Raw genomic sequence first — 22,568 nt, 5'->3', positions numbered from 1 at the left:
GAAGTCAGATCATTAGCTTCCTAAGAAAATTAACTGTGTTATTTTATAGTGACACCTAATTTCTAGCTTTTCAGTCATAGTCAACATGCTCCTCTCCTCATAGTTAGTATTCTAGTCAAATGAAGAACTTCTAAGAATGTTTTGCCAGACTATGTGGGCCATATCTTGAGGGATATATTTTTGTTTTATAATTTGCTCACTTGGGAAGAGGGACACAGTGGGAGCAAAATAATCTTTTAAAAAATGTGTAATTTGGAAAACAAACTATTAAAAATAGCTCCCTTTATAATTTGCTCTCTAAAGCTGAAGTTTGTTTTGTGACTACTCTATCCTCATTCTTAACCCTCTGCTTATCCCTACCTGCTTTCCTGTTTAATGGAATACACATCAAATTCTCTGTGTATGTTTACCCTTCCTTTGTACAGTTCAGATAAAAGTGAAGAGTTCATGAGATATCTACTTTCACATCCTCTGTGCTGGAATAATCTTCTGGCATATCCAAATTACGAGAAATGGCAAATTCTTCTCCCAAATGCCTCATCAATTTCCTGGAATATTCCTTTTCCAGTCTCTTTTATTTCCTCTATTAAAAAAAACAAAACAGAACAAAACCATACCCCAGGCTGTGAATATTTCTTTCTTGACTTCCTAAAAGATGCTCAAAAACATTGAGATGCTTGTTTCTTCTCTCACTATTAGAATATAAACACACGGTCATCATGATTCCCCTCCATTTCTTCAAGTGCATTTACCTTTCCAGGTTTCCTCTTGTCTTACTGCATCTCAAAGATTACACCCAACTCTGGTATTTCCATTAGGAATGTTTGAATGTTCTCTATTTTAATGAAGGTCCATTTTCTCCTGTAGAATTATAATCAGTTTCTCAGGATAGTTTTCTTTTGCCTTATGGAATAGAATACTCCAGGATTTCCTCTTCTTCAAGGTTGCTGTGGCACAGTCTTGAGTGATCCTGACTGATTTCTTGAACTCCTTCTGACTCGCTTGCAGTATATTTTCTTAGAACTGAAAGCTTTAGATTTTGGCTATGAAGTTCCTGTGTGTTTTCAATTTGGTGTTTCTATTGGAAGACTGATGGGTTCTTTTTATTTTCACTTTGCCTCTGCTTCTAACAAATCTGGGCAGTTTCCTTTTATGATTTCTTGAATTATGGTATCCATTTAAAAAAATTTGGTTATAGTTTTCAGAGTCCAGTGACATTAAACTCATCGCCCTCCAATCTATTTTTCAGGTCCATTGTTTTTGATGGTAGATATATGTTCTTAAACCTTTTAGTCTTTTGATTATATTCTAATATTTGTTGTCTAACTGAATCATCAAGTTCTATTTGTTCTATGTGCCCTAATTTTTCATTATTGAATCTACTACTTAGGTGAAGTTTTCTTTTTATTCCAAACTATTCTGCTTCCAAATTTTTTCTTTAAAAATTAATTTCATTTACTGCTTGCTTCATTTTCTTTCACTGAGAAAACTGAACTTTTCATTGAGAAACATGGAGCCCCTGGCTCCCAGAGCTCTGACAACTGAGCTTTCCGCCTGATCTTGTTGGGGTTCAGCACTCTACATAACTTGACGCAGTCATTCCCCCACGCCCTCATGTGAGCACTGCTTTCCAGTACTGCTTTATGCGATGCCTTCCCCCACAGCATATAAGTTCCTTGAAGATAGGCACTGCCTTACTGGCTTTTATTTCCATCACTAGCACAAGGCCCTAACACATAGCTAAGCACTTAATAAATGCCAGCTCATTCACTCCACTAACCTGTCTATACATTCATCCATCCATCTTTCCACTCTTGAAGTCCTAGGAGCCAAAAGTTATTTTATTTTCTTGAGGTTTTACTTACACTGACTGTGGCATTACTCTCTTCTAGGTTACTTCTTGGAATTCTCTTCAGCATCTCTGTATTCAATTTTCTGTTTAACCACATCTAGCCTCAGTTCCTGGCCTGAAATTTAACACAAGAACCAGGTTCTATCCTCTCAGTTCCTGGCAGTCTGGATGGCACTGGTGCTTCCCTACTGTCCTGGACAGAATGACTGGGACTAGGTCCTGACTTCAGCGGCATTCTCTGGTTTCTGCCTTATCTCATGGTTGCTAATATAGGTGCTACCTTGGTCCCATTTCTCTTCCATTCTCCACATGTAATTACTGACTAGGAGCTAACTCTATGTCTGGAGTTAGATATAATATAATTGGGGAGGGAGACTGTACTAATCTAAGGACTTCCAAAAAGTCTTAGACTGACTTCCTAGGTGCTATGCCATCTTTCCTCCCAGATACTCACCCAACAATAACTGACCTTGCCTCCTGCTCCAACAATACAGTGCCTTCAAGCCTTGTAGAGAACCCAAATGCTGCTGCAGCTCTGATGGGCTGGGCTTCACTTTCCATTTAACAAATCCTTCTCCCTTGCAATTCTGGAATATTCTTGTTCAGAGGGCCCACAGACTCCTGGATGTTTTCTTGTAAAGTCCTGAACTATATAGAGGAGCTTATTCATGTAATTCTTTGTTCTTAGTAATCAACATCTCGTCTGGTGCCCTATTAAATATATTCTGGGGAAGGTGAATTCATCTAGGACATTTAATGTTACCATATTAGCTGGCAGCCAAAATAAATAACTATAACTATCAAGCCACATGACAACTTTCTTGTCTCAATGACATTTTTATGAAACTGGCCCATGCACACAGTGAGGCTATCCATAATGAAAATGAGAGGAAAATAAGGTTTCCCCTTTTCTTGCCTCTCCTCACCACCCCTGACTGATTTAAAGGTTTAGAAAATGTCAGATCCTGCTGTGTTTACTGATTATTGACTGTAAAAAAGCATAGTACTATACTCAGCCTTAAAAGTTCTCCTTTAACAAAGTGTAATCCATGCATATATTAAGAACACAGGTGATTCCTTGATAAATACAACCACAATAACTCCCTCCTGCAACCCTTTTAGCTAATGACCATGCCTCATACTTCACTGAGAAAAGACAGACTTTTTTTCATCCATGTCAATGCCCATTAATTTTGGGAATAGGCCAAGATTTTGTCCTAGCCTCTCTTTTTTCTCTTTATAAAATTCTCCCACTCATTGATCTCATCAGCTCTGATGCGGGCAATTATCATCTCTATATAGATGATTACCAGATCTACATGTCCAGTTATCTCTTTTGAATGCCAGTCTCACATCATAAACTAGTGAATGAAGATTTCAAACTCAATATCCCACAGACATCTAAAGCTTAACGTGTTCAAAACAGAACTCATTATCTTCTTCCTCTTTTTCCTACAACTTTTCTTAGTTCTGTACAGAGTAAATTCTTCTTCTCTTCCTCAAGTTTTTAATCTTGGCATTCTATTATTTTTTTCCTGCAATTCCATGGGCTGGCTAGATCTTTTTACTCAGTGGTTGGGATGCATTTCTCCTCACCTAGGCTTCTGAGAACATTAGCGTTCCTCAAAGCTCAGCTCAAGCACCACTTTCTACATGAGAACGAAGGCTATGCCTTCTTCCCCAATTATATTATATCTAACTCCACATATGTACATGTTGTCTCCCCTTGCAGATTGTAAACTCTTTGAGAGAAGGGGCTATATCATGCTTGCCTTTGTATCTTTAGTGCTTGGTGAGTCTTAGGACATTAATTCAATTGACAATCTTTTATCTAGTAAATATTTGTTCCTAATTACAGTTAGATTAGAGATGTTTTTTCCTAGATCAGTTCAAGAATGAGGTATAAAAAGGCACGATTTAAAAAAAAAAAAGTTGATATGATACCTAAAACTGAGCTCTTGCCAGTATTATTGATTTCTGTTCTGCAAAAGCTTGCCAAAAGATATGGACTTGATTAATCATCAGAGAATGGAGATAAAAGAATTTAAAATTCACACTTAAAATATATATGGGTTTGTTTTTAATTACCCGAACACTATTTATTCTTTTTTCATATTATCAAAATATAATACAATTTGATCGATTAAAAAGTAACAGCAGCAAGAACCATTTAAATTGATGGAATAGTTCACTGTTAAGAAGCCATCTATTATTAGTACAATGATCCTACAGAGGGTACCATTTTAATTATACCACCATACTTCAAAAGATCTTGATTTCATTGATATGGTTCTCCCACTACAAATGCAGATCATGATACGTTCTGTATCACAAATTCCTCACCCTGTGAACAAATCTTTTGTGATGAACTTCTCCACAATTAATTAGGCTGATCTTTGAGTAACACATATAAGATTAATCATCATCAAAGTCTTTCCAGCTTGACAGGACTTGCCAGGGTTAGTGTTCCACTAGGATAGCCTTCTAGAGCCTAGGGTCACCCCCATGCCATAAGAATGCCTCAGAGGAGAAAGAGTTTAATTCTAATTGCCCAGTAAGAATTAAAAAACCAAGTAGAAGCTTTTATCTCAAACATTTATTATTCACCTACTCAATATAAAAAGAAAATAAAGTTTAAGAATTTTTACTTAATGCTATGTTCTCTTCCTAATATTTGTTAAAAATAAATGACAAAATATAGAATAAGATTACCACTTGTATTTCTTCTGGGGACAACTCATCTTCACCTCTGCCATCTCCCCACAATCCAAAATTAGACTGAGCTTCTGTCAAATTCTTATCTACAAAGAAAATACATAAAGATCAACTCAGAACATTTGAAACTGGTATATAGCAAAAAAAAAAAATTTCCTGGGAAAGAAAGTTAACTCATTTTGAGTGTATAAAACATAGGAATTCATTTAACTTTACAGATTAATTTTTTACATTTATTATGAAGACTGCTGACATCAGGCATGTGACATGCATAAAATGATGCTTCCACAATTTTATGTACTAATTTAAATGTATTTACCGTACTACACTTAAAAAAATTATGTATGACATCTAAAAAATGTGTAAAATTTAAAAATCACAATTTATTAGAGAAAAAAGGATTTTTTATAGTTGACCTAAGTGACTGTAAAAAAAAATCTTTCCTAGGTCTTATTTAAATTAAATGTATATGAGGGCTCGATTATATTTAGTGTATATTTTAATGGGAAATTTAAAAATTCATTTTGACCTCCCCTCTCTACTTTAAAAAAAAAAATCTTTTTTGTTTTGCTGTTATTTACCAGATCCACTGCTTAGGTTCCACAACTAGGGAATGGCTAAAACAAAATTAATTGAAGACTACTGCATCAAAAAAATAATGAGAGGTAGAATGGCATAGTGAGTCAGGTCAGTTTCAGAATCAGGAAGATCTGAGATCAAGTCTCACCTTGACACATTATTTATGTGACTGTGAATAAGTCATTTAGTAAGTCTACAAGCATTTATTAAGTGCTTACTGTGTGGCACATATTGTGCTAAGGGCCAGGGATACAAAAGGAAAAAAGTCCCCACCCTCAAAGAGCTTACATTCTTAGGAGACATGTGAAAAAATTGTGCACACCAGTTATGTACACCATAAATGAAAGGAAAGAACAAGTAGTGGAGGAGGAATTGGGAAAGGCTCCCTAAACAAGGCAAAAATCTTTGCTGAGTATTGAAGAAAGCCAGTAGGCAGAGATGGGGACAGAGAGAATTCCAGGCATGGAAAAAGCCAGTGAAAGGCAGAGGACTAAGATGAAATGTCATAGTTGAAGGGAAGAGATGGGGGTAGGAGGGAAAGAGAAGGTAGGTAGGGGAAGGGAGAGGGAGAAATAGGGAGGAAGGAAGGAAGGGAGGGAGAGGGACAGGGAGAGAGAGGGAATGAGAGAGAGAGAGAGAGAGAGAGAGAGAGAGAGAGAGAGAGAGAGAGAGAGAGAGAGAGAGAGAGAGAGAGAGAGAGAGAGAGTGTTGGGGCAATCTGCTAGAGGAGATAGGAAGAGACAGGATCAAGGATGCAGGATAGAGGAGATAGTAGGGGAAAATGTTTGAGAGACATGAGATGAGCAGCAGAGGAGAAAAGTGAGCTTTTAGTAAATGGATGAAGTATGAGGTAAGATCCTTATCTGAAAGGGTAGAGGGTCACAGAAAATTTGAAAAGCGATGAAAAGGTTTGGCATAGCTCCTATGATGAATGAGTGGGTTAGTGAATCTATTGGTGAGATGCAAAAGGATTGCTTTCCTACAGTGTCCAGTTGAGCTTATGTAAGGTAAATTGTAGTAGACCCAGTTAGCAGGGTTTTGTCATTTTTTTTTTTTTCAGTTCTGTTCAACAAGTGAATAGAAGTAAAGTAGGCAGGATAGATGAAGTAATCAAAGATTAGGATTTGGTAAGGCAGGAGTGATGATTAAGACAAAGTGCCAAGTGATTCAAGTGTAGAGGATAATGTAGGGTTGTACTAAGTAGTTGATATCAAGGAGTCAAGATAAGGAAGGTCAGTGTAGCTAGTTTCCAGGTTTAGGAAAGAACTGAGAGGTAGATGGATTGAAGATCATGGTAAGGATCAAGAATAGGGGATGGGGTCATAACAAATAGGGAAAGATGAAATGAAAATAAAAGTATGGTCAGATAAAGTAATTTCATAGTTCATGGATATATATAGAAAACACTTGCGGATGTGTTGGAAAAATCAAGTGTATGTATATCTTTGTGTATTGCATAGGAAGATTAAAGTAATGGATCATGGGAATTTAGTAGATTGATGAAATAGGAAATATTTTGTACTTGAGGGAACAATATATATATATGTTCAAGTCCTCTATTATGAGGACAGAAGTTGGGGTGGAAAGACTTTAAGTCAGGTATTGTACTCATTGAGGAAAGAATGAGAATGTCCTGACATCAACAGGTTACAGCCACAAGAAAACTGTGGTAGATAGGATCTATCTATATGAGGGGATAAATTTGAATAGTATGTTTCCTTTCCAAAGGACGAGAGACTGCTGAGTTATGGTTGTAGAAGGAAAAACTAGAAGGAGTATACCTACCATCATTCCATGACCAGTGAGTATGAGTATGAATGAAAGTACAATTAGTACTTAACCTCTAAGTGCTACAGTAAGCCAAGACTTTGAGTGTCCACTGAAAAGCTTTTGCATGAACAATATTAATGTAATGATGATGAGAAAGAAGAAGTCAATTTAAAAAAAATCTTTATATCAAATATCTGGGATATGAGTCTTATATCCAAGATAAATAGATAACTAATAAAAATATATTAGACCAAAAGCCATTCCCCAAAAGATAAGTGGTCAAAGCACATGAACAAATAATTCACAAAAGAAATGCAAACTATTAAATATATGAAAGAATACTCCAACTCCCTAATAATTAGGGGAATAAAAATCAAAACACCTTTGAGGTATCACCAGCAAACTGGAAAAGATGACAAAAGATATATATAATCAATGGTGGAAGAACTGTAGAAAGAGAGGCACATTAATGCTTTGTTTGTAAAGTTGTGAACTGGTCCAATTATTTTAGAAAGGATTTGTAACTGAGAACAGAGTAACTAAAGTGTCCATTCCTTTTGTCCCATAGATTTTACTGTAAGGCATATATACCAAGGAGGTTAATAACAATAAGAAAGTCCATATAAATATCAAAATATTTATAGAAACGTTTTTTGTAGTAGCAAAGAATGGAAGTAAAGTAGATGACCATCAATATGGGCATAACTAAATAAATTTTGGTAAATGATTGTAATGGAATATCACTGCTATAAGATGCTCAAACTAGAAATAATATGAATACAGAGAAGCATGGAAAGACAAATGAAGTGATAGAAAATGAAGCAAACAGAACTAAGAAAACAATATACAAAATGACTAAACGAGGTAAATACAAAGAATATCCAGACCACAATAAAAAGGCAATGTTGCGATATTACAATGATCAAGCTTTTTTGGCTTCAGAGAACATATATAAATGGACATTCAAACTTATTTGCAGAGTTTGGAGAAGGGCACTGCATATAATATTTTTTGATATGTTGGTTATTTTTGCTTAACCTCTCCCCCACTCCCCTTATTTTTATTCTTTAAAGAATAAATGGTTCTCTAGGAAAGCATTAAGGAAGGATATAGTGGGAAATCTAGGTGATATAAAAAAAAGATAGCAATAAGTAATTTATTTTTTAAAAAATGGTATAACAGAAATGGGAAGTTTGGGCAAAGGTGATTAAATACATTGGTGTATATTTGGAAAAATAATGGATTTCTTATCAGAAATCCAAAAAGCAGAGAAGCTTGGCTGATGGGAGGAGTTGAAAAGCCACTAGCTGAGATAACTAAGAAGAGGCTTAATAACCATAGCACCTCACAACGGATGGTGGCTGGAGACAAAGATGGCTATGAAGATAGCACCTCAGCTACAGAAGAGAGCTAATTCAGCAGAGTAGGAGGATAAAAAAGCAGAAGCTTTCCCTAGGAAGAGAAGCTTACTAACCACAGCACACCCAGTGGATAGTGGACAGAATATGAAGCAACAGGTATACCGCTGAAGACCATTTGAGTATAAATAAGCAGAGATCTGATACCCATCTAAAATAAGCAGAAATACAAACAGGCCCAGAAGGGAGAAGCATAGTGACACCATGAGCAGACATCAGTGGCTCTATGGTGCCAGATGTACACCTTGCCTTTCTATGTATGTGTCCTAGGTATAAATACTCCCTGAATGTGTACCTCTTTACATAGGTCAGAGCCTCCCAAACACTGAGCTAGTTCTGGCAATGCGTGCATCAACCTCATTATCAATGTGTACATCCCTGGAAAGTACACTACCAAGGTAAGTGAACTTATCCACAGCATTCAAAACTTCTCCATTTGTTGTAACTGATGGTTCCACATATGGATGGTGTGGTGGTGGCTGATGGAGCACCTGTGTTTTTTTGGTGTTAATTATTAAGCCAAAATTAGTACAGGCAGCAGAGAACTGATCCATACTTTGCTGCATCTCAGCTTCAGAAGCTGCACTGAGTGCACAATCATCTGCAAACAGAAAATCATGCACCAACACTCCCTACACTTTGGTCTTGGCTTGTAACCTTTTCAAATTGAAGAACTTACCATCAGTACGGTAGTTGACCTTGATGCCATGGTCATCCTCATTGAAAGCACTTGTCAATATGGCTGAAAACATCATGCTAAAAAGCATGGGAGCAAGCACACAGCCCTGTTTTACTCCACTGGTGACTGGGAAGGCACAAGAGCTTTGTCCATTATCCAGAACCCAGGCAAACATGCCATCATGAAATTGACGTACAATATTGATGAACTCTGGGCAACCAAATTTTGACATAATTTTCCATAAGCCATAAGAGCTTATGGATAGGAAGCTAGAGAGCAATCAGAGCTGGGAAAGTCAGCTGGCTAGCATGAATGGGAGAGCTTGCTTGTGATTTATTTAAGGGAGCTGGTTTGTAGGAAGTCTAACAGAGGGAAGGCTTGGGGATGATAGTGCCCTCTGCATTGTTACTGTGTATACATTTCTTTGTTACTATGATGGATTTGGCTTTCTGGTGTTGGGATCTGACTTTCTGGTATCTGAATAAATGTTTTGGCTCTGCCTTCCATGTGGAGAGTCCGCTGTATTTCATGATTCAGAACTGCACTGGCATATTCATGGCTGCTACAGGCATTATGAATATCGCATGGGTGCTACAGAGGGCCAAAGAATTAAAAAGCCCCAATTCCCTTTCCTGGAGGACAGGAAGGGTGTGCTCTAATAAGGCTGAGAAGTAAGCAAATGCATCTCAAATTTTCCTCCTATAATGAAGCTTCTGATCCCACATTGCATCTTGGAAAGCTCCTCTTGGATAAAAAGACTATATCATGGAGAAATGATGCTAAGAAAAGAGTTAAATAAGGATCTAAAATAAATATGCTAAGTGTAATATGACTAGTGTAAAATGTAAATGCTACTGGGAGATCAGGAAGGTCATCTCTTGAGGCAAAATTTCATTCTTGTACTTCTAGGAAATATGTCCATTGAATTCTATTCACATCTTAATCCTACAACACACCAGACCTTCTCATTCTCTGCTCTTCAAATCCACTGTACCCTCTAGAACTCCTGCTTTGTTATCAGCAAAAGCCCCTTTATTCTGCACCCCCTCTTTTCACATTCTGTCTTATGCCCATGAAAATCCTATTGTCTCCACAAGGTGCGATACCTCTGAACTTGCCTCTATAAACTGCTCCTTCTCTCACCTCCCCAGAAACACTGTTATAAGAAGTGTTGACCCACTCTTTGATTCCCACTGACACTTCTAGATTGTTCTCTGTTATCATTACTCCACAACTCCTCCTCTTTTGCAGCTCTTACCATCTGTCACCTATCATTCATGTAGTTGTTGATGTGATGCACCCAAGCCATTCATTCTGCTTTTTCAAGCAGTTCAGCACTTGGCATATAGCTTTCCTTTCTAACTCAACCCCAACTAAAATTGGAACTTTTGATGTCTTATGAAACCCATAGTCTCTCAGTTCGTCAACTTTCTCAACTCACAACCATATAATTATACTCTACCAAAATGATCTTACAGAGATGTCTTAGCCACTGCATAAACACTACACCTAAGTGCCTGCATCATCATTATGAAATACGCCTCTCTGAAAATTTCCTGTCCCCGTAACTTTGCCTCGGCCTTCCTACTACTAAACATACCCATCATCACTGCAACACATCAGTCTCTCCATTTCTCTCAAGTCTACCACCCTTGTTCTACCCTCGAGTTCCTCTCTTCCATCTTGACTCATTCAATTACATTTGACTCCTTTGCCCTCTTGACCTACTGTCATTCACACTCCATTAATCTTAACTCTGGATTATCCTACTATTCATCATCTTGCTTCCTATTCCCAAGCTGTAGAACACAACAGAGTAGGTGCTGATCAACTGGGCAATGCCTCCACAAATTGTGGTATAAGAAGATAACTGAATATCATGCTGTAAGGACAAATATAAGAAATCAGAGAAATAAGGTGAGACCTGTATAACTGTGAGAAAGCTTAGTAAAGTAGATATAAACCTCCCCTCAAAGCTAATAAGACTTGGGTTCAAGTTATCCCTCTGACATATACAGGCTGTGGGATCCTGGGCAAATCACTTAATTTCTAAGTACTCTAAGCAACTCTGTAAGACTAAGAGTTACAAAGAAGGTGCTGACTTGAATTGGTAGCTAGTTTTGTTATCTAGGTGTTCCCTTATACTAAGGAAGTCATAGGTCCAGTTCTTATCCATATTCTTTTATATGAACTGATACATGTGTTTGTCCTTCGTTGCCAAAGAAGACCATGCCATCAGAGGAATAATGACATGACTTGCACTTGACTTTGTTTTGAGTGAGGGAGGGTTGTGCAGGTCACCAGCCTTACTTCTCCTCCAGAGCCATCTGAATCCAGTGACCAGATATTCATCAGGATGACTGGAGATGATCCAGGACGAGGCAACTGGGGCTAAGTGACTTGTCCAAGGTCACACAGCTAGTGAATGTCAAGTGTCTGAGTTGAGATTTGAACTCAGGTCCTCCTGACTCTTGCACTGGTGCTCTGTCCACTGCACCACCTAGCTGCCCATATGAACTGATATAAAGCAAAGAAAGCAGAATCAGAAGAACAATCTACAAATTACTATAAAAGAAAAATAACACTAAAAGAAACAAAACCTAGACTAGTTTCTATTATCAAAGTTAGTACTGGAGAACAAGTAATAAAACACAATTTTCTCTTCTTGGTAGAAATGAAGGACTATGAGAAAAGAATGATGTATATACTGTTAGACAGAGTTGCTTAACTCCTTTTGTTACAAAGAAGGGTTCAACTAAGGGGTGGGTCTACAGGGAAATGACTAATGCAAAGAATAATCAGGAAAACTTTTTCTTAGAAAGCAAGGTCTGTTAATTAACTGCTGGCATAGCTATAAATTGCTTCAGCTACCCTAGAATTATTCAAGAAAAGTCACTAAACTGTTCATACTCTTTAATTCAGGGATTCCACTACTAGAAATATGCTGTACAGAGGTTCCTGACATCAAGAAAGGACTCATGCCCAAAAAATATTCAGAGAAGCATTACTTGTAATAACAAAAAGCTGGAAACAAAATATATGTCCAAGCAGTGGGGAGCAGCTGAATAAATTACAATGTATGAATGGAATAGAGTATGATTACACTGTAAAGAATGGCAAATGAAGAATTCAGAGAAAAATGGGAAGACATACATAAAATTACAGTGAAAAAAGCTGTATGAAAATTAAAATACATGCAATGTTTATAACTATGCAAAGAAAGTTAATACTGAAAGGCAACAAAATTTCAGTCAAACAGAACAAATACCATCCAAGTAAAGGGACACTTCCTTCTTTTCCCTTCTGTTAACAATGTGCTTTAGGAGGATACACTGCTAGGAGGTATTGTTTGGGTGCTTGTTAAGGGATCATTATATCAGATCGAAATAAAAAGTGCTAATGTATTTTTTTTAAAGTGATTATTTGCCATGAGTCTTGATTACTCACTTCTTCAAACATGCTTTAAAAAGTTCACTTGATCTTGTCATTCCCTAAGGCTATCACCTTCTATATATTCTCCCTTACACTGTTATACTCCCAGAAAGAATCATCTACATTTACTGCATTCATTTCTTCACCTCTCACTCACTTCTCAGCCCCTTACACCAATTATTCAACTAAAACTGTTTTCTCCAAAGTTAGCAATGATCTCTTAATTACTAAGTCTGACAGTCCTGTCTCAGTCCTTATCTGCCATAACCTCTTCCCAGCTTTTAATATTGCTAAACACTCCCTACTCATTAACACTCCACCTTTGACTCTGTAAACACTATTTACCATTTTTCTCCTTACAAACAGGATACTGGTTACTGATGTGGGAGTACTATCTGAATTGGTAGCCTAAGTCATAACCCACTCTCCAGTCTCCTACTCCCCCACTTCACACTCAATAAACTCCCTATCATCTCTCTAGGATCTAATGGAAAATTCTTTGTTTGGCATTCAAAGCCATTCATAACCTGGCTCCTCCTACCTTCCCAGTCTCCTTACAGCCTATATTCCTCTCTTCCTTGGAGTCTTCCATCCAATAACACTGACCTCTGTGCTGTTTCTTCAACATTACAGACATTTTCACTGGCTGTCTCTTAAGTCTGGAATGCTCTCCTTCTCCTTTCTCAAGAAGCCTCTTTGCATCCCTGGTTTCCTTCAAGTCCTAGCTAAACTCTCACCTTTCAAGGAAGTCTTTCCATTTCCCTCTTAATTCCAATGCCTCCCCTATGTTGCCTCTCTTCTTGCTGGTTGGTTGGTTTGGGTCAGGAGGGCCCAAAATAAAGCTATTAAGTGGTACTTGGGAAGGCACCTGTTGCGGTCCAATCTATGAGCTCCGCACTGAAATTAGTTTAAGGTTTGATCTTAGAGGAAGGAAGGAAGGGAGGAAGAGAGGAAGGGAGGGATCTAGCCAATAAAGTTAAATGGGCAGCTTCAGAGGGTGAGCTCCTTGAGAGCAAGGATTGTATTTTACCATTTTTGTATCCACAGGCTTAGCAGTGTCTAAGCACTTAAGTGGGCACATATTAGGCACTTAAATGTTTTTCATTGTACAGTCGTTTTTTTATTCATATCTGACTCTTCATGACCCCATTTGGGATTTTGTTGGCAAAGATATTATAATGATTTGCCACTTCCTTCTTCTGCTCATTTTACTGATGAGGGAACTGAGGCAAACAGGATTAAGTGATTTGCCCAGGATCACACAGCTAGTAAGTGGCAAAAGCCAGATTTGAACTCAGGAAGAGGAACCTTCCTGCCTCCAGGCCTGGCACTCTATCTGCTGTACCACCTACTTGCTCTAATAAATGTTTACTGACTGATTAATTAGAAAAAGTTCAAAAATCAATATCTAATTAGAAGAAAGGGTAATAGTGAGAAGAAACTACAGATTATTACAATGGCTTCAAACATATCCATTCAAAATAGCCTTTGATTTAAAAAAAATGAAAACAGAAAAGCAGCAGATACTGATCTTTATTAATCACCATTTCTGACAAAAGTTGAATTGATTTAAAGTGATTAGTACAAAAAGGAAGTCAAAACAGTCCAAGACTCCTTCTCCTCCCTCTCAGCCAACAACTGACCTCTCTCCTAAGTGGAAAGACATGGCAGTCAAAGCCAACAATGACTTAGAAACTCATTTGTAAAATATTATTGAGTATGGTGACAGAAGACTAAGGTTAATATGGCTTCATAAAACAAAGAAAAGCAGAAATAAAAATAAACCTACAGCAAACATGGCAGGAAGTCCAAATGAACCACAATATCTACAGATATTCAAAAATGAAAGTGGCAGGTGGTCTACAAAAAGATGGAAAATAAAACCAATCTGTCAACTAAATACTTCTAGGACATTTATATTTATCATCAGTGATTGAGGAACCACCACATTTGGACTTAATTTTGTTCAATGAACTTCTAATATATTAATATCAAATGAGGCATAAAGGTAGAGGAACTTTAGGTAGGTCCTAGAAGGAAAACAGAAAACCAATTTTTTGATTGTTAATGCTTTTCATTCTGTCTTGTTAAAAACTATGAGTTTAGAGGAAGAGTTCCTCCTTTGAATGCATATAGACAAAAGTTTTTTATGACTGTGATGAAGAACATTCAACACAAAGTCCAAAAGAGAAGAAAAGTGAAGTCCACCAAATACATCTGTTTGTGGACAACATTACTCTTATTTCATCAAAATGTGTATCAGTACAACTCTTTACTTAATGAGGTCCACAGATTCTCAAAAGAGATTAACCAAGTAATTCAACAGTGATAACCACAATGAATGAAAAATGCATTTATTTGGAAGGGCGGTTCATGAAGATCATCTATCAACACATGTATCTTGGTTAGGCACCGCAGAAAGATAATACATTAGGCCCATAATTAAACAGGGAGAAAAGAAATGGTCATACTGTATTTGGGATAATGCACTGTGCTTGCAAGGATACTAAGCTGCTCTCTTATAGCAAAGTTCATCTTTCTAACACATTTCTAAATATTATGGTAATGCTATATAGCTATGAATCATGGAATATTATGGAGAAATGAATGGGTATTTCTAAGTCAACACAAAGATTATGTGCATGAAAAGTGGCCTAAAAAATTTCATCAAGGATATGTCCAAATGGAAAAGACATGAGCTGATCACATAAAAGAAATTAGTAGTAGCAGATGGGTAGCTTGAATATCATAATGATACTGGTACTCCGTGATACTCAAATACTAAAATTCCCAAATGGTATCTAAATATTACAAAATCTAAAACAAGACTGTAATGGCAATCAAATTAGGATCTTTTGCTGTTTTTGTTTTACTAAAAGTGCCTCTGACTGAATAATGTGATTGGGGAGGATCTTTCCCACCCACTGACGTGCCTGCCCATTGTGGGATGCTTGGTTAGGGGAGCCGTTTTGTACTAGAGGCCTGAGTATCTTTTGTTTTTTTTACTGAGGCACTGGGTCAGAGTGTTATGCCCTCTGGTTCTAAAAAGTAATAAATACTCTGAGAGTGAGGTTTTACTTTGGGGCTCAGTCTTTGTAATAAGGTTCGAGTGCCAGATAAGGACTCTGGGAAGCCACTAAGGAGCCCCTCCCGGCTTTGAGAACCCAGATGTCGTGCTTCCTTCTCTGGTAACTATGCTCAGACAAATGGAACTGTCTGTTGAATTCAGGCAGAGGAAGCCATGTCTGTTGACTTTTAATTTTTCTGTATTTTTTTTGAAGCTCAGGGTGCTGACTCCCCTAAACTAGGTGAATGACATGATTAACTAAAGGATTGATACATGTGCTTGATTCAAGTGATTGTGAACCCCTCAAAAGTTGCCTTTCCTTTTATGAATGCAGATCTAAGAACCTGAGATAGCACGCCCCCCCGTGTATGATGAGGTTCTTACTGATAAAAAGACCTGCAGCATACTGACTCTAGATCCTTTATGCAATATATGTTGAAGGCCAAAGATCTGAACTGCACAGGATAAGAAGCCAAGCTGAATGACAATCTACATAGGTGAAAGAAGAAGAAAAGGAATGATGATGATATTGATGAAAGGTGACATTCAAAAGGCTTTAAGGCTTCAAAAGTGTCTTACAAAAATTATTTTATTTAATACTCATAACTAGTTTGGCAGAAGTACTACATATAGTATTATTCCCATCTTTCATCTTTCAGATATTGAGGTTAAAAAGAGATCAAATGTCTTCCCCAAGGTCACAAAGCTAACAGATATTAAAGTTAGGAATCAAACCCATGTCCCTTTTAACTCCAAATTCGGGACTCTTTCTACTGAACCATGCTGCCTCTCCAAGTATCCCCAATGATGTGATCACAGTTTCATTGAGGTATATGACAAAAAAAACCCAACTCTGATATACTCAGAGTTAGTAAACTATATTCTCTAGGTTTGTCTTCCTTTTTAATGAGAAATTTCAAATGCTGGAGGTCCATTAGAAAAAAAGAGACAGACTCTAGACTACTATAGAAATGATAGGGAAGAAAACAAAGTAAATTACCATGTCTAAAGAGATGTTTAAAATTATTTTTATAAATGTTGATGAAAAGACTAACCATGAAGAATGAGAAGTCGAAATATTGGGTAGTCCTAGTGGGAAACAACAAAGAAGAATGAAATTAGGAATTCGAGGATAACCAATGTGCCGTGGTGGAATAAGCATGCGATTAGGAGTGAGATGCCTTGATTCTAGTACCAGCTTTGCAGGTACCTTTGGATAAATTATACAACCTCTCTGAAGGTTGGCTTGTTTATCTATAAATCTGAGATAACTATGCCTGTCCTAGTACTTGAAAGAATGGGAAAAACATAATTTTAAATCATGGGGTTATTAACATAAGCATAATTTAACTTAAACAGGAAAATGTTCACAGATGAAGCACTGTTCAAATGTTCGTGAGTTAATATAAAAGAAGAAAAAAAGCTGATAAACTTTTCTTCAACTCCCTGAAAACAGAAAGTTCAAATTGCAATTTGACTCATCTGAGTTAGACTTAAGCTTTTAAAAACTGGGATAATCTATTAAGTGGGTAGGGGGAGACACTGGAGGAGGTTTGATCCATAGCAACATCAAGCAATATCTGTATTTTATTATTAAAGATTGCTATTTTAACAGAGCCATGAGGATTTTAACAATGATTATGATAATGTGAAAAAAAAAATCAGCGTTGAGTAGCAACAAATCTCTGGTCAAATACAAAAGTCAATATTAATACCATACTACCAAAGTTGAAGGGCATATCTTTTCATTTATCAAAGAACTGAATGCTTTGGAGGAATGTTACTTTACTTTGTAAGGAGGATTTGTCTGGGTGCTCCTTGGGAGTATCTACTGTGTCAAAACAAAATGTATCAATAAATAAATAAATGATGTTGCGGGGAAAAAACAAACTATAGTCCTTTTAGGAAAAAGGTGGCTAGATTCATGATTCTCAAGCATGGTCCATGAACCACTCTTTGAGAATGCCCTGCTAAATAAATTCTTTAACAGTATGTGAGTCCCTACTATGTGCACAGTATATTGATATCTCAATCTAGTCTTGTGTTTCTCATAGAAATGAGTAAACTCTTATCAAGATCATCTCACTGAGATTCCAACCAAGGCAATTCATTTATTCTTGCTAATTCTTATTGAAAAGACAATGTTAATTCTTATTGGAAAGGACAGCAAGATGAGACAGCTGATTTATGGGGTCTTCTGAAGCCTCACAGGACATATATATATAGTATGTGTGTGTGTATGTATGTATTTATATTTTCAGAATAGGCTATAAAACAGAAACATTTTGAGAACCACTGGAGATGAAAACTCTAGGTCTTTAATGACAGACCTAATTGCTGATTCTTAGGAAGTAGTGTCAGGGTGAAGTCAAAATTTTACAAGTTATCACCAGTGACAAAGATTCTAATCCTTAAATAGAAAGTAGAATCAGAATATGCATACTGATATGATTAATACTAACTCCAATCTCAGCAGAACTTTCTTATTGTGATTTTTAGCAACGATAAATGATGATAAATATTTAATGCCACCCATAGCTAATTTTAAACATGATTTTCAGATAGATCGGAAAACTGGCAAAATAACAATTTCTGGAATGTACAGTTAAACCAAGCTATTTTTAAAAGCATGCATTTTACCCCTAATGAATTGAAAATCCTTGATATGAATATTTTAAGGAAGAAGCCAGTTAAAAACATAAAGAATATGATTTAAAATTTCATACAAATTGAGTTTAAATTCACAGATATTCTAACATTAACTGAAGTCCTACATATAGGAGCAAACATTGTTTTCTTTTCATTTCCTTCCTATCCCATTGGAACCAATTACTTTTGAGCACTGCCTCAGTTGGCAAGAAGTAGCACTGAGCTCGTTAAGAGGTTCAGGGGCCCAGAATGAACTGAGCACCAGATAAGAAACTTTATCATCCTCCCATAGTGGCTTCCCCTTGTTTTCTTTTACTACCTGTCACTGACACTTTTACATCAATTGGGAAGCTTACTATACAGCTGAAACTAGAGCTGACTGTTTGAATCAGCAAGAAAGGGAACAAAGGAAAAAGGGAAACAAAGGAATATTTCTTGCCCTTGGAATGAAAATATATTGACTGCTAATAGAATAAACCTAATTTAGACACAGAAAGCACTTTAAAATGAAGTAAAAACTATGGCTGATAACTACGCCAGACCTAAAGTTTTTAATACATATATCTTTGTAAAGCTCATTCTGTCAAATAATTGGGGGTCTTTTCCTTTCTAATCATAACAAGATGCCATCTAAATTTCTGAAACATTAAAAAGACCAAACATGTTAATTTTTGAAACTTAATACTGTCACATGAAAAAAAAATTATGTCTCCACAATTCTGTTTCTCTATATACACAATTTAAAAAGAAAAGTATCTTTCTTTTTCTTTGTGACTAAGGATGATTCACTTTTATTACCATTTGAGAGTCTAGGCAACCAAATAAGAGTTTATTGCATAATACACGTTACACATGAACAACAGGCAGCTAGGAAACAAATGAGAGGAAGGCCAAGAGACAGTAAGTAGGTGAGGGAATAGGCAACAGATGATGTGATGGCAGGAGAGAGAAAGAGGAAGATGCAATCTCAAAAATACTTTAAATGACCAACAGAATGCAGCTCCTGGGCAACAAGATTTAGATGTCCAATTTCTGAATCTGAATTTTGTCACTATGTGGTCTTGTATCTTGTCTATGTACTATTTTGTATATATTTTATTCACAAGACATTAACTAACACCTGCTCTCTCTCAAAGGGATAGTGCAAACGCATAAACAACTGATATTATAACATTTTAAAATTTACAAAGCATTTTTCCCACAACCCTCCTAAAAGGGGAGGTGGAACAAGTATTATTACAAAGCATTAGAGAAAGAAAACTTCTTAGAGAATAAATATAAGAAATTTAAGGAATGGTCTTCCTTAATCCTGGCCACTACTTTCACTGCCTGAGGGACAGGTTTACAACTTTTAAATGGGAGAATAAATAGCAGACCAAGAAAGTAATTTAAAAATTGAGTTAAATTAAAATTTCAATCTTGGCTTAGATGTTTTTTATAATAGTCTTGTATGAATTTTACATATCAGAAGAAGAGAATGTTCCTAAGATTATTGAATTTGTTTTCAAACAGGTTTTAGGTCTAAAAGTAATATCAGTTATTGACTGGTAATATTTCTGGAATGTGCTTATAAAAATAAAGCAGAAATTGAAAAATGACATTTAAGAAAATATAAATTACTAGTTTGAAAAAAGATTTCAGAATTTTAATTTTTTGCAGTTATTATCAGTTATCCTAGGGAACAAAGGGAATAACTTCCCAAATGACCTAAGTAAGTGTATTAAATGTTAGAATAAGGTCACTGACTGGTGAGATGGCATCCAAACCTCCAAAGTCAGGTAATAAAAGATGGCAATAAACCACAAGGATTATTTAAAAAGCTGCTGGCACGTGTGTCAACACCCATCTGTGTATACACATGTATGTGTATGCATGCATATATTCAATATAATTGAATGAATATATTCCATACATACCACATGTATATGTGTATAGGTACAGTTATATGTAATATGATAGGTAATATATATGCATATATGTACATATAAACCTTCTGATGAGGCATCACTCATGCACACATATATACACATGTATATGAGTGTGTGTATGTATGTATGTATGCACTTCATCAAAAGCAATATCCATTAAATCAGAGGAGACTCTCTCCCCACCACACACCCGGCACAAGAAGTGGTCTTTGGATTGAACAAATCTGAAAATCATCATTCTAGTGGCACCTCCTTTCAGGACTAAAAAGTGATAAAATAAATTTTCCTTATCTGTAAATTGAGGGAATTCCACGGTCCCTTCTATAATCTTATTTTATAATTCTTTCATAATATTCTGCCATATTATAATTCATGCAAAATTAACATCAAATTTTATGCTATGAGATACAAAATACCTAATAAAGTAAAATACGCCTGATGACAGAAAGCCGTTATCCTGTTTACCGCTAGTTGGTTAGTAAGTGGTGCTAATGAGATCCAATATAAAGTTATATTTAGCAATCATCTGTGAAATTTGCAAGCACTGTCACAATGCAGTGTCAGGTGGGGGTGTAATGGAGGACAAAAAGAAGCAGGGATTCACTGGCCATAACATTGACAGGCTTAGATATGTAGCTTCACTTTACAGTTTTCTTGATTCTTTATTCTGAGCCTTATTACTTTTCTATCTCTCCTTGATACATACAACTCAGCCAAATTCTCTTCTCTCTTTCTGCCTAATAGTTTCTTTGAAGAATATGTCCAGATATATGAATAATTTGATCATATCTCAGTAAGAACCACTAAGCCTTGTAATTAAGAATACTCATTTATGAATTTATGAATAACGTTCCATATTCCTTTGTTCCATACATTTATAAAATGAAGATAAATATTACCTTGATCTCACATTTGTATAATGGTGCTTCAGAATTTCTAAACTTCTTTTACATTACATTATTTTTATCAAACAAAAAACAAAAAACTTTGTGAAGTAGATATTATTGCCACCATTTTAAAGCTCACAGAGGTCAGGAGATTTGCCTCAGTCACAGTGCTAGTTAAGAGGCATAGGAATACGGTATAGAATTCGGTTTTCCTGATTCTAAGTGCTCTTTCTTCTATATCACATCTTCTTAGAATCACAGGAATGAGAGTCTAAAGGACTGTAGAGGTCACTTAGTCTAACCCTCTGATTCTCTAGTTGTGGGGGAAAGTAATCTTCCCAAAGTCATATCGCTGGTAAACAGCAGAACAAGGATTCAGACACAAGGCCACACTACATTGTGATGTTTTCCCTGCAGCTCAGGACTGAAAATTATCAGGATACTTTTTTTAATACCTTGATTTTCTTCAGTGGTAGATTTTTCTTCAGATTCTTCTGAAGAATTCTGTGAAACCTTCTCAGATGAAGAAGATTCTGTAGATTTACTACTCTGGTCGGGTTCAAGCCTGGATCTACAAATATAAAATAATATTGTTAGTCTTTTTATTCATATAATCGGATTTCCTTTAAAGCACTAGAGAAGATGAAATACCAATATGAATGACCCCATTTTAATAGTAAAAGGAGATACAACTTGACCTTTTTTAAAATCAATGTTCTGTGTTAACCTACACATCAAACATTCATGCGGCTCATACCCGTCCTTCTACCAATGACACCCCATTAAAATCAATCCTACCCAGAGCTTCACCTGCACTTTTTTCTAGACTCTGAAGGAACAGAAGAGTGTATTTATTTCAGAAACCATCTATGTTCTTTCTTACAACTGGATGCAGGCACAATAGTTATTTCAGACTCTGTGCCTGAGATCCAAGTATTCTGCTCATGAGTGTTAGAGGGTTTTTTTGGTCAAGGCAGTCATTTTTCAGCATGGCTCTTATCTTGTAGCATACTGATATTAATTTTCCCTTCCCCTTCATCAGTTGCTACGATTAAAAGGAAATTAAGTTATGGAATGTTCAACAAGGACTGTTAAAAAACAAAATGTTTTCTTCCCCTATCAAAAGCATTATGATCCTGTCACAAAAGCACCACAGGTATACCAAATTTGTAGAAGAAGTTAGATTTTACATAGTGCAACTTTATAGACAGGGTAAGTTTTACTATGAGAATGGTAAAACTACAAAATGACAAAACAAATATTAACTTTTCAAATGTACAAAAAGAAAGTATATATGTGTGTTAACAAGCACATACTTAATGCCTACCAAAATTCAGCAAGAAATCTGCAAGATTAATTGACTTTTAAATAAATGTGTCCTTTATTGTTTGTAATCTTTTGATCCCAGAGTACGCTAATACACCAAATTTCAATTAAAAATGCATAAAAGGCCTGCAATGCAGACTTTTAAAAAAATACTCTACTTTGTCTAAGTAATAAAAACAGATTCTAATTATCACATAATGAGTCTACTGAAATCCTTGGGGCAATTACAAATCAACTAGTTCAGGGTCTTTTTAAAAAGTAATCTG

At 36.2% G+C, this 22,568-nt stretch overlaps 1 protein-coding gene across 2 annotated transcripts in view; it reads right to left on the bottom strand.

The window, feature by feature from the left end:
- STX18 (syntaxin 18) overlaps nt 1-22,568 on the bottom strand; it is a 144,463-nt gene that overhangs the window by 16,054 nt on the left and 105,841 nt on the right. For both annotated transcript variants that reach the window (XM_072620211.1, XM_072620210.1), the window contains exons 6-7: nt 21,432-21,547; nt 4,565-4,653 (exon numbers count right to left, since the gene is read on the bottom strand). In XM_072620211.1, the coding sequence (XP_072476312.1) occupies nt 4,565-4,653; nt 21,432-21,547 (205 nt within the window). The remainder of the gene's footprint in view (nt 1-4,564; nt 4,654-21,431; nt 21,548-22,568) is intronic.

The sequence above is a fragment of the Notamacropus eugenii genome, chromosome 6 (assembly GCF_028372415.1).
Source record: "Notamacropus eugenii isolate mMacEug1 chromosome 6, mMacEug1.pri_v2, whole genome shotgun sequence".
NCBI lineage: Eukaryota > Metazoa > Chordata > Mammalia > Diprotodontia > Macropodidae > Notamacropus > Notamacropus eugenii.
Note: the sequence above shows the minus strand (reverse complement) of the source record. Positions and strands in the feature narration are given on the sequence as shown.